Here is a 13,205-nt window from a genome sequence, read left to right on the forward strand (position 1 = left end):
GACATAACTCTACCATTCCAATTTACAATATCATTTAAGAACATAATACCCTTTTCAAACATCTTGCCCATAAATACAGGTGTTTTATCAACCAGCACATTTGAGTTCAGCCATAATATTTGTTGTAATACTTGTTCTATCTTTTCAGGGGGATGAAATTGAAGTTGTAACCAGCTCTGCAATGCTTGTTTGAAAAAGAGCGATATTTTGAAAAAAAAGTGTCATTTTCAGTCATATGATTTGAAAAATGAATCATCAGGAGTAGGCAGCGCCATAAGTAAGTGAGTAAACTGAGATATGACTAAGGAGTTAATCAGGGCAATTTTTCCATAAATAGACAGGTATTTACCTCTCCATGGTTGCAGGATCTTGTCTATTTTTACAAATGTTTTATTGAAATTCATTGTGGAGAGCTTATTTATATATTTTGTGATATCTTTTGTGATATATTTTGCCCTGTGTTTCTTGGCCCGAAGTCTCTTCTTCTTATTGGTGTCCTTTAGTAGTGGTTTCTTTGCAGCAATTCAACCATAAAGGCCTGATTCCTCTGAACAGTTGATGTTGAAATGTGCCTGTTACTTGAACCTGTGAAGCATTTATTTGGGGTGCAATTTCTGAGGCTGGTAACTCTAATGAACTTATCCTCTGCAGCAGAGGTAACTCTGGTTCTTCCATTCCTGTGGCGGTCCTCATGAGAGCCAGTTTCATCATAGCGCTTGATGGTTTTTGCAACTGCACTTGAAGAAACTTTCGAAGTTCTTTAAATATTCAATATTGACCGACCTTCATGTCTTAAAGTAATGATGGACTGTCATTTCTTAGCTTATTTGAGCTGATCTTGCCATAATATGGACTTGGTCTTTTACCAAATAGGGCTATCTTCTGTATACCCCCCCCCCCCCCCCACACACACACACACACCTTGTCACAACACAACTGATTGGATTAAACACATTAAGAAGGTAAGAAATTCCACAAATTCACTTTTAACAAGGCACACCTGTTAATTGAAATGCATTCCAGGTGACTACCTCATGAAGCTGGTTGAGAGAATGCCAATGGTGTGCAAAGCTGTCATCAATGCAAAGGGTGGCTACTTTGAAGAATCTCAATTATAAAATATATTTTGATTTGTTTAACACTTTTTTGGTTACTACATGATTCCATATGTGTAATTTCAAAGTTTCTTCACTATTATTCTACAATGTAAAAACTAGTAAAAATAAAGAAAAAGCCTTGAATGAGTAGGTGTTCTAAACTTTTGACCGGTAGTGTACATTATCTTGAGTTTCAGTAAATCATCAAAGTTAGTCGTGAAAATATCTAGACCCCCAGCCCCAGGACCAATGAGAGCACTATTTTTGGCCGAATGGTTTACTGACGACACACAACCTACTTTCAGTTTCGTAAGTGAACCTTTGCTGCTCAGTTCCAACCGGATTCTAATGATGCTTGAGCTGGCTGAATTATCATTGGCTCAAAAAAACGACATACAAGCGCATTATAAATTGGTGCGAAAAAAAACCGTCACAACAGTCGTTCCTTACCGCTGAAGTAGGTCCATTGGAGATAACTCATACTTCTGAATTGATTAACGTCAACATGAAAGGTTTTATCTTGCTGGTGCTGGGAATAGGCCTTCTACATACAGCATCTGCTGGTCAGTATAAAGTTATTTTAGATTTTACAGAAATATATATTTTTCCGTTTATGTAGGTAATTTATTTAAGGCCTATCGTTATGCTGACATTAATTATACGGGATTTTGGCAATGAAGTCTTTTATATACTTCATCAGAGCCAGATGAACTCGTAGATATCATTTTTATGTCTGCATGCAGTTTGAAGGAAGTTGCTAACTAGCGTTAGCGCAATGACTGGAATCTATGACTACAGATAATCATTGCGCTAACTAACTCTACTTAGCGTTGGCTCGCAAAACTACCTCTAACTTCATTCATACTGGATGCAGAGACATACTACAGCCGAGGTCTACGTTCTTTATTCCGATACAAGAAAGATGATTGATGGATTTATGCAATATGGTAATTATAAATACAATTAAATGTAGATCTGTAGGAGTTTTTGAATATTCAAAATCACTGTTGGGTCTGCCACCAAAATTGATTATTTTTTATTGAACCTTTTATTTAACTTGGCAAGTTAGTTTTTTTTTAAAGAACAAAACTCTTATTTACAATGACGACATACCCCGGCCAAACCCTCCCCTAACGAAGCTGGGCTAATTGTGCGCCGGCCTGTGGGACTCCAAACCACGGCCAGTTGTGATACAGCCCGGGGTCGAACCATGCTCTGTAGTGACCCCTACTTGCACTGAGATGCAGTGCCTTAGGCCGCTGCGCCACTCGGGCTTCTTTGTTGAATAGTGTTGAATTTATGGAATGTACAAACCTAAAGATTTGCTGTCCATTAAGTTACGTGACTCCCCCTGTAATACCTTGATATGACTGTTCCCTCACCTAACTGACCAGATAATAGTGGGTTGGTACGAGATAAAGTGTTCACCTGAATGAACTCACGTTTTACATTAAGTCGTAATAAGCATATGAGGAGTGCAATCATGGCATGGGAATGCAATCTTTTGAAGTTACAGTATGTTCAGTTTCAGTTCCAATCTTATTGTGATGAAGGTAAAGATGTAGGATATTATGAAAGTACGCCAATTTGGCCTGCAAGGAAAATACGTTTGGCGTGTTATTTTGCAGTAACATCCTCAAGGTGGCAGTATAATACCAGAAATAAAGATCTTCGTGTTAGTCTTCTTATAGAAGCAAGCATCCCATTGCCTATCAAATCAAATTTGTCACATGCGCCGAAAACAAGTTGTAGACTTTACCGTGAAATGTTTACTTAAGAGCCCTTTCCCAACGATGTTGAGTTAGATTAAAATAATAATACAAGTTAGATAAGAACATTTTAAATAATAACACAAGAGGAATGAAATTCACAAGAATGAGTCTATCTATATACAGGGAGTACCAGTACCATGTCGATGTACAGAGAGAGGTACGAGGTATTTGAGGTAGATATGTACATATAGGCAGGGTAGAGTGACTAGGCATCAGGATAGATAATAATAAGGTATTTGAGGTAGATATATACATATAGGCAGGGTAGAGTGACTAGGCATCAGGATAGATAATAATAAGGTATTTGAGGTAGATATGTACATATAGGCAGGGTAGAGTGACTAGGCATCAGGATAGATAATAATAAGGTATTTGAGGTAGATATATACATATAGGCAGGGTAGAGTGACTAGGCATCAGGATAGATAATAATAAGGTATTTGAGGTAGATATATACATATAGGCAGGGTAGAGTGACTAGGCATCAGGATAGATAATAATAAGGTATTTGAGGTAGATATGTACATATAGGCAGGGTAGAGTGACTAGGCATCAGGATAGATAATAATAAGGTATTTGAGGTAGATATATACATATAGGCAGGGTAGAGTGACTAGGCATCAGGATAGATAATAATAAGGTATTTGAGGTAGATATGTACATATAGGCAGGGTAGAGTGACTAGGCATCAGGATAGATAATAATAAGGTATTTGAGGTAGATATATACATATAGGCAGGGTAGAGTGACTAGGCATCAGGATAGATAATAATAAGGTATTTGAGGTAGATATATACATATAGGCAGGGTAGAGTGACTAGGCATCAGGATAGATAATAATAAGGTATTTGAGGTAGATATGTACATATAGGCAGGGTAGAGTGACTAGGCATCAGGATAGATAATAAGAGTAAGACAAAAGAAAATGGCAGCAGCAGCATATATGATGAACATGAAAGTGTGTGTATGTGTCAGACCTGGGCAGAAAATCTTTTTTTGTTGTAGTTCATTTGAAAACCTTTCAAATACTCAAGGTTGTCAAATATACTTTATAGAGTTTCAACTAAAAGGCAACTATTTTCTTTGATATTCAAATACAGGTCTCAGAAAAGCAAATAATATTTGATGGTATGTTGAATACCTCTCAGAAAACCATTTGAAAAAAAAATATTTATTTGATTGCTGCCAAATATTTGATGAAGAACCAAAAAACTACAGTTAGTTGAATTAGTCTAAATATATGATCATAAGCACATGGTTTCGAGGGCTCTCATATATGGATTTTAATATAGCCTATAGCCTAGAATTAAATTACATGAGGGACATGGAATCACCTCAACATTAGAGTAGACCACTTTTGCAGCTTCAAAATGACTAATATATTTTCATAATGAGTGAGACATAAGGTTATACAATAACAGTTGACATCAAGTTCTTATACATATGTAGTAACTTTGATTAATAGCAACATTGTTGTTACATAGGACTTTGGAAATTGCTTTAATTGCATAATGGAGTTATTACATCAGTGGAATAAGCAACAGTCACTATTCCTCTTGTACACAGTACTTACAAACACTCTCAGCTCATTGCTATGCAATTAAAATGCAATTACCAAAGTATTATGTAACAACATGCTAATAAAATGTTGCTCCAAAAGTAATTTGTTTTATTACACAGGCATAAGCATAGTTTAATGTTCAGTGTTACTGAGAATACTAACAGTAACAAAATATTACTCTTAGGGTAAGTGTTGAAAGGAAACTAAATATCAAAAAACGGCCTTCTTGAATCAACTACAGCCAAGGTAGGTGAAAAATCATGTTGGTATGTATTTTGGTCAAAAATTGTTTTGTGTGTGTTTTGAAACAAGAACACTTACCTTACCCTCAGATGGACAAAGAGGTTTGAAGTTGTTTTTTCTAAGCACCCAACTTGCTGTTTGCAATGTTTGCAAATGGCTTTGAATTACTCTGCAGTATTTTCAGGTATCATAAAAGGAATTGCAGCTTTCAACCTTTTCAGTGGCATGTTGAAAGAGTCATACAGTAGTTGAGTGTTACAACGTATTTATACTTATCTGTACAAAATATCATTGGTTTGACTTGATGATGTACATGTGAGGCACTGGACATTCAGAATATATTCAGATATAAATGTATTGTGTAGATCAATTATGACTGTCAAGATAGATTGGAATAGAATAGGAGATTGTGTGTGGTCTATTCATTCTATTTGCCGTTTCAGATACAGCCCTGTCATTAGTTGGAGAGATTACCTAAAAACACGCCACTTTGAGAACTTACACAGCAGGTTAGGATAGTTAACGTAGCAGGTTAGGAGAATTAGGTTAAGGTTAGGAAAAGGGATGCTCTCCTAAACTTACAAAAAGCCACTTGTATCGAAATGGCATGTTTTTAGGGAGTCATATTAGTTGAAGGCAGCCAATCCAATAGTTTCCGAAAATAAGGATCTGTATTCAAACATTTTTTTTAAGTAGTTGCTTTCTCAGATCTGTATTTGAATAGTTTTCAAAAGTAGTCCTTTTTGTATTAAAATTGTTTCCCCGGAATTGTTTTCACTTTCCACAAAGCATAGTTAAATCTATAGTATTCCATGATCTGGTGTGTGTGCTTGTGTGTGGTGTCAGTGTTTGTGTGTGTGGGTTTATGTGAGAGTGTCAGTGTAAGGGCGGCACACAATTGGCCCAGCGTCGTCCTGGTTTGGCCAGTGTAGGCTGTCATTGTAAATAAGAATTTGTTCTTAACTGACTTGCCTAGTTTAAATAAAGGTTACACAAGTGAGTGGGTGGATAGAGACTTGTGAGTGTGCATAGAATCAGTACAAAATACGGTCAATGCAGATAGTCCAGGTAAGCATTTGATTAACTATTTAGCAGTCTTATGGCTTGGGAATAGAAGCTGTCTCAGAGCCTGTTGGTTCGAGAGCGGATGCTCCAGTACCGCTTGCCGGACTGTAGCAGAGAGAACAGTCTATGGCTTGGGTCGCTGAAGTATTTTTTTCGGGTCTTCCACTGACATTGCCTGATATAGAGGTCCTGGATGGCAGGGAGCTTGGGCCCAGTGATGTACTGATGGGCAGCCTTTCAAAACACTTTGTGATTACAGATGTGAACGCTATGGGACCGTAGTCATTTAGGCAGGTTACCTTGGAGTTCTTAGGAACAGGAACAATGATGGCTAGCATGAAACATGTTGGGATTACAGACTGGGGCAAGGAGAGGTTGAAATTGATCATGAATGCACTTGCCAGCTGGTCTGCGCATGCTCTGAGAATGTTCCTTGGTATTCTGTCTGGCCCAGCGGCTTTGCGAGTGTTAACCTGTTTAAAAGCCTTAACCACATCGGCCTAAAGCTTGCTCAGTGACCACGCTGGGGTGCTACTGACATATTCAGAAAAGATGCTAAACAGTCAATTCTCCCACCTTTGAGAAACAGAATTGACCATTTACCTTCCACTCTGAATATGTCAGCATCACCCCACAGTATTGTGAACAACAAAAATCAAGAAAACCTAAATATGTGTTTTGCCGTTTTCTCACCTTAATTAAATATAACCCACTATTATTAGACTGTCATAAAAGTATATTTTGATGCCATGTTACATTTGCCGAGTCACTTGGTAGCTCCTATCAGGGGATGAATATAGTATAAGGTCAAATGTAAACGTCTTATCTTATCTATTAGTCTTACAGTGATAGTGTTCTTGGGCTTGAGTTATTATCAGTGTACTTCTCTGACACGTTCATTCCAAACATGAACACATACATTTGGAAGAGATACTGTGTTTTCATTATTCACTTGTGTATGTCATAATCCACAGAAATATCTGCCAGGGAATATTGCATAGTTCCATTTCAGAATAGCGGTCTTGATGTTTAAACGTCTCCATCTACGTATCCCACTGATTCCAGATAACTCTCCTGATAGATATAGAACGTTAGTTATGTTTTTGTTCTCCGTGTCTGATAAACAAAATGAAAAGTATATGTAATGCCTGATCTGTTTCTCTCTATTCTTTTCCACAGCCACCCATTCTCTGAAATACTTCTACACGGCAGTCTCAGGTGATATCGACTTCCCAGAGTTCACTGTGGTGGGTCTGGTAGATGAAGGACAGTTCATGTACTTTGACAGCAACACAAAGACTGCAGTCCCCAAGACTGAGTGGATGAAGAAGAGTGTGGGAGCAGATTACTGGGACAGACAGACTCAGATTGGTATTGGTGCCCATCAAAACTTCAAAGCCAACATTCAAGTGGCAAAGGATCGCTTCAACCAGTCCAAGTCCACAGGTATATGTGCACACAGACAGTCAAACGGTCAATGCTCTTTCTCACACAATGATTTATTGTGATGTGCATACAGTCTACTAGCCAATAGATTTAAAATAACCCTCGTTGACAAGATGTTCTGCTCTATAATGATTGAGTTAAACCAAACAAACACATACTTTACACACTTAAAAATGAAGTCTTTTATTATGGTGTTCACACAGTAGCAGATAGGTACTATATTACTGTAACATAAAGGTAGTGAGTGAGCTCCACAAGTCTATACTCCACCAGGACTGTATGGAGACTGCAGATCAGATAGTTCACAGACACAGAAAACAAGCTGGACAGCTGCCCAACAGGTCAACTCACACTACACTGCTAGTGTGTAAATGTGTTTATGTGTTATCCACACGGCCAGCTCTGTGCTCCCCCTCTGTACCCCACAGTAGAGCTGTAGTCTCCTCAGCCTCCCTGAGTGTCTCTGATCTGATGGGACTGTAGAGCTGTAGTCTCCTCAGTCTCCCTGAGTGTCTCTGATCTGATGGGACTGTAGAGCTGTAGTCTCCTCAGCCTCCCTGGGTGTCTCTGATCTGATGGGACTGTAGAGCTGTAGTCTCCTCAGCCTCCCTGAGTGTCTCTGATCTGATGGGACTGTAGAGCTGTAGTCTCCTCAGCCTCCCTGAGTGTCTCTCTGATCTGATGGGACTGTAGAGCTGTAGTCTCCTCAGCCTCCCTGAGTGTCTCTGATCTGCTGGGACAGTAGAGAGGAGCAGAGCATGAATGATAGTAATGATGATGGTGATAGTTATGATGATGGTGATAGTGATGATAGTTATGATAGTGGTGATGATGGTGATAGTTATGATGATGGTGATAGTGGTGATAGTTATGATAGTGGTGATGATGGTGATAGTTATGATAGTGGTGATAGTGGTGATAGTTATGATGATGGTGATAGTGGTGATAGTTATGATAGTGGTGATGATGATGATGGTGATAGTTATGATAGTGGTGATGATGGTGATGATAATGGTGTTAATGGTGATGATGGGGATAGTGGTGATGATGGTGATAGTTATGATGATGGTGATAGTGGTGATAGTTATGATAGTGGTGATGATGGTGATAGTTATGATGATGGTGATAGTGGTGATGATGATGATGGTGATAGTTATGATAGTGGTGATGATGGTGATGATAATGGTGATAATGGTGATGATGGGGATAGTGGTGATGATGGTGATAGTTATGATGATGGTGATAGTGGTGATGATGGTGATGATAGTGGTGATAGTTATGATGATGATGGTGATAGTGATGATAATGGTGATAGTGATGATGATAGTTGTTATGATGGTGATAGTTATGATAGTGATGATGGTAATGATAGTTGTTGTGATAGTGATGATGATAGTTGTTATGATGGTGATAGTTATGATAGTGGTGATAGTGATAATGATGATGATAGTTGTTATGATGGTGATAGTGATGATGATGAAGAGTGTTTGATCTTCTCTGCTCTAATGGACCAAAGCTCCCAGTGATCAGGTCTCTCAGGGGAACTCTACAAGGGCTCACCCCATTTAGTCTGCTGGTTGATTGTTTGGTCGCTAGGCTGTTGGTTGACTGAGATTTCTTTAGTGGAGCAGTTCCAAATTGGTTGTTTTTTACACTGTGCACACGCCACCTGTCTGATTGGCTCCTGTCTCAGTAGACTAATCCATTGGGTGATAATGGCACCGTCCATCAAAGACATGCTACTGAAAATGTATATGTTTCTATTATCTAAGAATAACGGTGCAACACTAATATAGTATTATTTTATAACAAATGCTCTTTCTCCCGCGTTGTATTGGTCGCTGTCCGCGGTTCTGAAACCTAATCTTCAGTGCGTTGTTGAATTGGCTCCTTTCCCTATATGTTGCTCTGTGCATAATAGCGAAGTTAACCAGCGTATTGGTGTTGAGAACCATGCGACGGAGGCAGCAGAGAAGTGAGGAGACGAGGAAACAGCCCTTGGCTTCATTGTGAAAGAAAAGTGAGGAGAGAGGAAACCCCAACTTAATTAGGTCTATAATCAACAGGCCAACTGTTAAACGTTCCTGGCTTTATAAATCATCCCTATACAGTATATCTACAGAAATAAGATAAATCCTGCTTGTGTTGCCTGGTTGAGTGTTTGTTTAATAGCCTGCTGATTCCAAGCCTTGCGCACCTGCAACAAGTCAGATAAAGCAATTTCACAAATTCTGATGTTTTTAATATTTGCTATGCTGTAATAAAGGCTTTACTATATTTTTTGTTAGAAAAGACTGGTATTACTTATAATTTATTTAGTGTTGTTTACTCTGTTCCAAACGGGCAGAAAAATGATATTGTAATCTAACAGCACCTGTTTTGTCACACAATAGGCACGCAGCTCTCGCCCACACCCTCCTCTATCTTGATCTCCTTCTTACTGTTGTTATTAAAGTTATTATGATCATTATAATAATAAGTCATGTTGTTATCATTAGTAGGCTTCGTAGAGTAGTAGCCTTGTATAACCAGCATTGAGCTGGAGACTTAAGAGCGTGTCCTGTTGATACCGTAACTTACTTACTGGCCAATATTTCAATATATAGGCTACTGTATCAATCGATCAATCATTCGTTCATGTCATCACACAGACGAGTCATTCATGCATTGAAATGCAATCAAGCGTTTTAGTTTTAAAATTAAATTACAAATGGAGCCTTGAATAATTAGCCTAAACAATAAATAAACCACAATCCACGAATGCATGCAGCTGTTTTTAGTCTTTGCTATTGTAGTGGTGATTCCCTATGAACAGCCTCTGACACAGGAGAGAGCTGTCCATAACACGTCCACTAAAATCAGCTTTCCAAACGTTACTCTTTTTGGGTGAAGTTCCCATTTATTGCGCATATGAAATATAAGTAGCTCTAATACACTCTAATATAATTCCTGTAGAAAAGGTGCAGAGAGATGTTTTATCAGCTGTATCTGTGATACGGTAACAACTGGATGTCCTCTCTCACCTGTACTAACCCTTCCTGGTCACCTGTCCCAGCTATATACACACACACACACGTGACCAGTGACCCATGACCCCAACATATAGTCCCCTCTAGTGTACAAAACAGGTTAAAATAACCCTTGACAGACAACATACACACAACACATAAACAGGCCAAAACGGCTCCGACAGCTGTAATAAAGGCTTTATATATATTTGATATTTTATTCATTAGAATAGACTCTCTGGTACACTTATCACTTATTTAGTGTTGTTTACACTGTTCCAAATGGTCAGAAAACATGCTATTGTAATGTAACAGCATCTGTTTGTCACCATCATACTCTCACAGTGCTTTCTCCTGTACACTCCTTTACCTGGATCTCCTGTAGTTTCCACAACTCAGTCAAATGTCTTCCACACATCTGACTTCCCGTTTCGCTCCCGAGCAACCAGTAAACCTTCCCCCGTTTCCAGTTTATGTTTTACGTCCTCCGCGTCCTTTAAGTTGTGTTGCGGTGTTGGGAGTTTGTTATAACCCGTGTGTTGATGTGATTCTGATAGGCTGTAGATCAGGCCCTATTGGTCACCTTCATGAGATGCGTACATGTGTCACGTAAAGAGAGCGAGGGTTGAGGGAACAGGGAATGTTTTTCCTAAACAAATGAGGGATTTCGGTAGCAACTTCTCAGTCCGAGAAACAAGTTAGAAACTAAACGGCTGTAATTGTGTGGCAGCTTCAGCGCGGACTGCGGCGATAACCGCTTGCTGTGCTGTGGTGCCTGTTCGCTGCAGCAGGGAGGAGAGAGAGACAACGTGCGCCAGTCACTCGCTGTCATTTTAAACGCAGCGTAGCCCTCTTGAGACATTTGTTTGTCTTCAGTATTTCATCAAACAGTCTATATATATATAAATACACGTTTTGACAAAGAACAGACGTCTCTCAGTCGACCAAGATTTTATTTTGTCAGGGGGCAGCCCTACTCTACACACACACACACACACACACACACACACACACACACATACACACACACTGTATTGCTCCAGTAGACTCACATTATTGAGAGATCATCTTCCTCATGTTAGTCTCTCCGTCTCTCTCCTGTTGTTCCTGACTGAACAGAGGATCCTCTCTCACTTCCTCTATTTATCTCTGACATCATCACTAGAGGACAGTCTTCATTCATCAACAGTGTTTTATTCATTGACCCACCTGAAAACTACAGTCTTACACAACATCCATTAGTTAGAATAACACTACTGTACTGAACACAGTGTGTATCTTCAACACAGTAGATAGAACCAAGCCAACATCAGCTGGTGTAGAATAGATCCACACACTCTGAGTCTCCTCATCAACTCTCTGTCTCCGTGGTGAAGGTGTGACATCATCATCACACTGTAGAGGTCTGATCTCTGTTTTATTCCAGTCTGGTTGAACAACTAACACATGATGATATAGATCCCACTGGCAGACTGAATCTGGAGGACAGATGGAGCTGTTGATTTACTGTGTGTGTGTGTGTGTGTGTGTGTGTGTGTGTGTGTGTGTGTGTGTGTGTGTGTGTGTGTGTGTGTGTGTGTGTGTGTGTGTGTGTGTGTGTGTGTGTGTTATCCACACTGCCCAGCTATATGTTCCCCCTCTGTCCCCACAGTAGAGCTGTAGTCTCCTCAGCCTCCCTGAGTGTCTCTGATCTGCTGGGGACTGTAGAGCTGTAGTCTCCTCAGCCTCCCTGAGTGTCTCTGATCTGATGGGACTGTAGGGCTGTAGTCTCCTCAGCCTCCCTGAGTGTCTCTGATCTGATGGGACAGTAGAGCTGTAGTCTCCTCAGCCTCCCTGAGTGTCTCTGATCTGATGGGACTGTAGAGCTGTAGTCTCCTCAGCCTCCCCTGAGTGTCTCTGATCTGATGGGACTGTAGAGCTGTAGTCTCTCTCAGCCCCCTGAGTGTCTCTGATCTGATGGGACAGTAGAGCTGTAGTCTCCTCAGCCTCCCTGAGTGTCTCTGATCTGATGGGACTGTAGAGCTGTAGTCTCTCTCAGCCTCCCCTGAGTGTCTCTGATCTGATGGGACTGTAGAGCTGTAGTCTCCTCAGCCTCCCGAGTGTCTCTCTGATCTGATGGGACTGTAGAGCTGTAGTCTCCTCAGCCTCCCTGAGTGTCTCTGATCTGATGGGACAGTAGAGCTGTAGTCTCCTCAGCCTCCCTGAGTGTCTCTGATCTGATGGGACAGTAGAGCTGTGTCTGTGTGTGTGTGTGTGTTATCCACACCCCTAAAATGGTTCCTCATTTAAAAGTAGCATCATACTGCAGAGCAGCTTGCAGGATGCTGGGGTACGGTACAGCATGTTACAGTGCTTGACGTCAGAGTATTTTACTGTCAGCCATTGTTGCCGTTAATGCTCGTTGAAACCACCAGCGGGCATCTTTGAGGGCGTCTTCATAAAGCTTTGCTTACTTCCCCAAATAATCCTACAGAGGTCCATGCAGGCCAGACGTTTTGATTGCTGTACCCTATCAGAGGTCCATGTAGACCAGACGTTTTGATTGCTGTACCCTATCAGAGGTCCATGTAGACCAGACGTTTTGATTGCTGTACCCTATCAGAGGTCCATGTAGACCAGACGTTTTGATTGCTGTACCCTATCAGAGGTCCATGTAGACCAGACGTTTTGATTGCTGTACCCTATCAGAGGTTCATGTAGACCAGACGTTTTGATTGCTGTACCCTATCAGAGGTGCATGTAGACCAGACGTTTTGATTGCTGTACCCTATCAGAGGTTCATGTAGACCAGACGTTTTGATTGCTGTACCCTATCAGAGGTGCATGTAGACCAGACGTTTTGATTGCTGTACCCTATCAGAGGTCCATGTAGACCAGACGTTTTGATTGCTGTACCCTATCAGAGGTGCATGAGACCAGACGTTTTGATTGCTGTACCCTATCAGAGGTTTATATAGACCAGACGTTTTGATTGCTGTACCCTATCAGAGGTTCATGTAGACCAGCTGTTTTA

The 13,205-nt window shown here is 40.3% G+C and overlaps 1 protein-coding gene across 1 annotated transcript; it reads left to right on the forward strand.

Annotated features, from left to right (window-relative positions):
• The first annotated feature begins 1,462 nt into the window (after positions 1 to 1,462).
• Positions 1,463 to 7,261, forward strand: LOC123730933 (H-2 class I histocompatibility antigen, Q8 alpha chain). Its single transcript, XM_045709562.1, has 2 exons — positions 1,463 to 1,660; positions 6,918 to 7,261. Exons 1-2 carry the CDS (start codon positions 1,603 to 1,605, stop codon positions 7,244 to 7,246), a joined length of 387 nt encoding a protein of 128 aa, XP_045565518.1. The 5' UTR covers positions 1,463 to 1,602; the 3' UTR covers positions 7,247 to 7,261.
• Positions 7,262 to 13,205: the final 5,944 nt, after the last annotated feature.

The sequence above is a fragment of the Salmo salar genome, chromosome ssa27 (assembly GCF_905237065.1).
Source record: "Salmo salar chromosome ssa27, Ssal_v3.1, whole genome shotgun sequence".
NCBI lineage: Eukaryota > Metazoa > Chordata > Actinopteri > Salmoniformes > Salmonidae > Salmo > Salmo salar.

Bases quoted from the DNA above. Each gene is read 5' to 3' on its own strand.
- LOC123730933 (XM_045709562.1), top strand. From the start codon at position 1,603: ATGAAAGGTTTTATCTTGCTGGTGCTGGGAATAGGCCTTCTACATACA. The intron at 1,661-6,917 runs GTCAGTATAAAG...TCTTTTCCACAG, and splicing joins TCTACATACAGCATCTGCTG to CCACCCATTCTCTGAAATAC.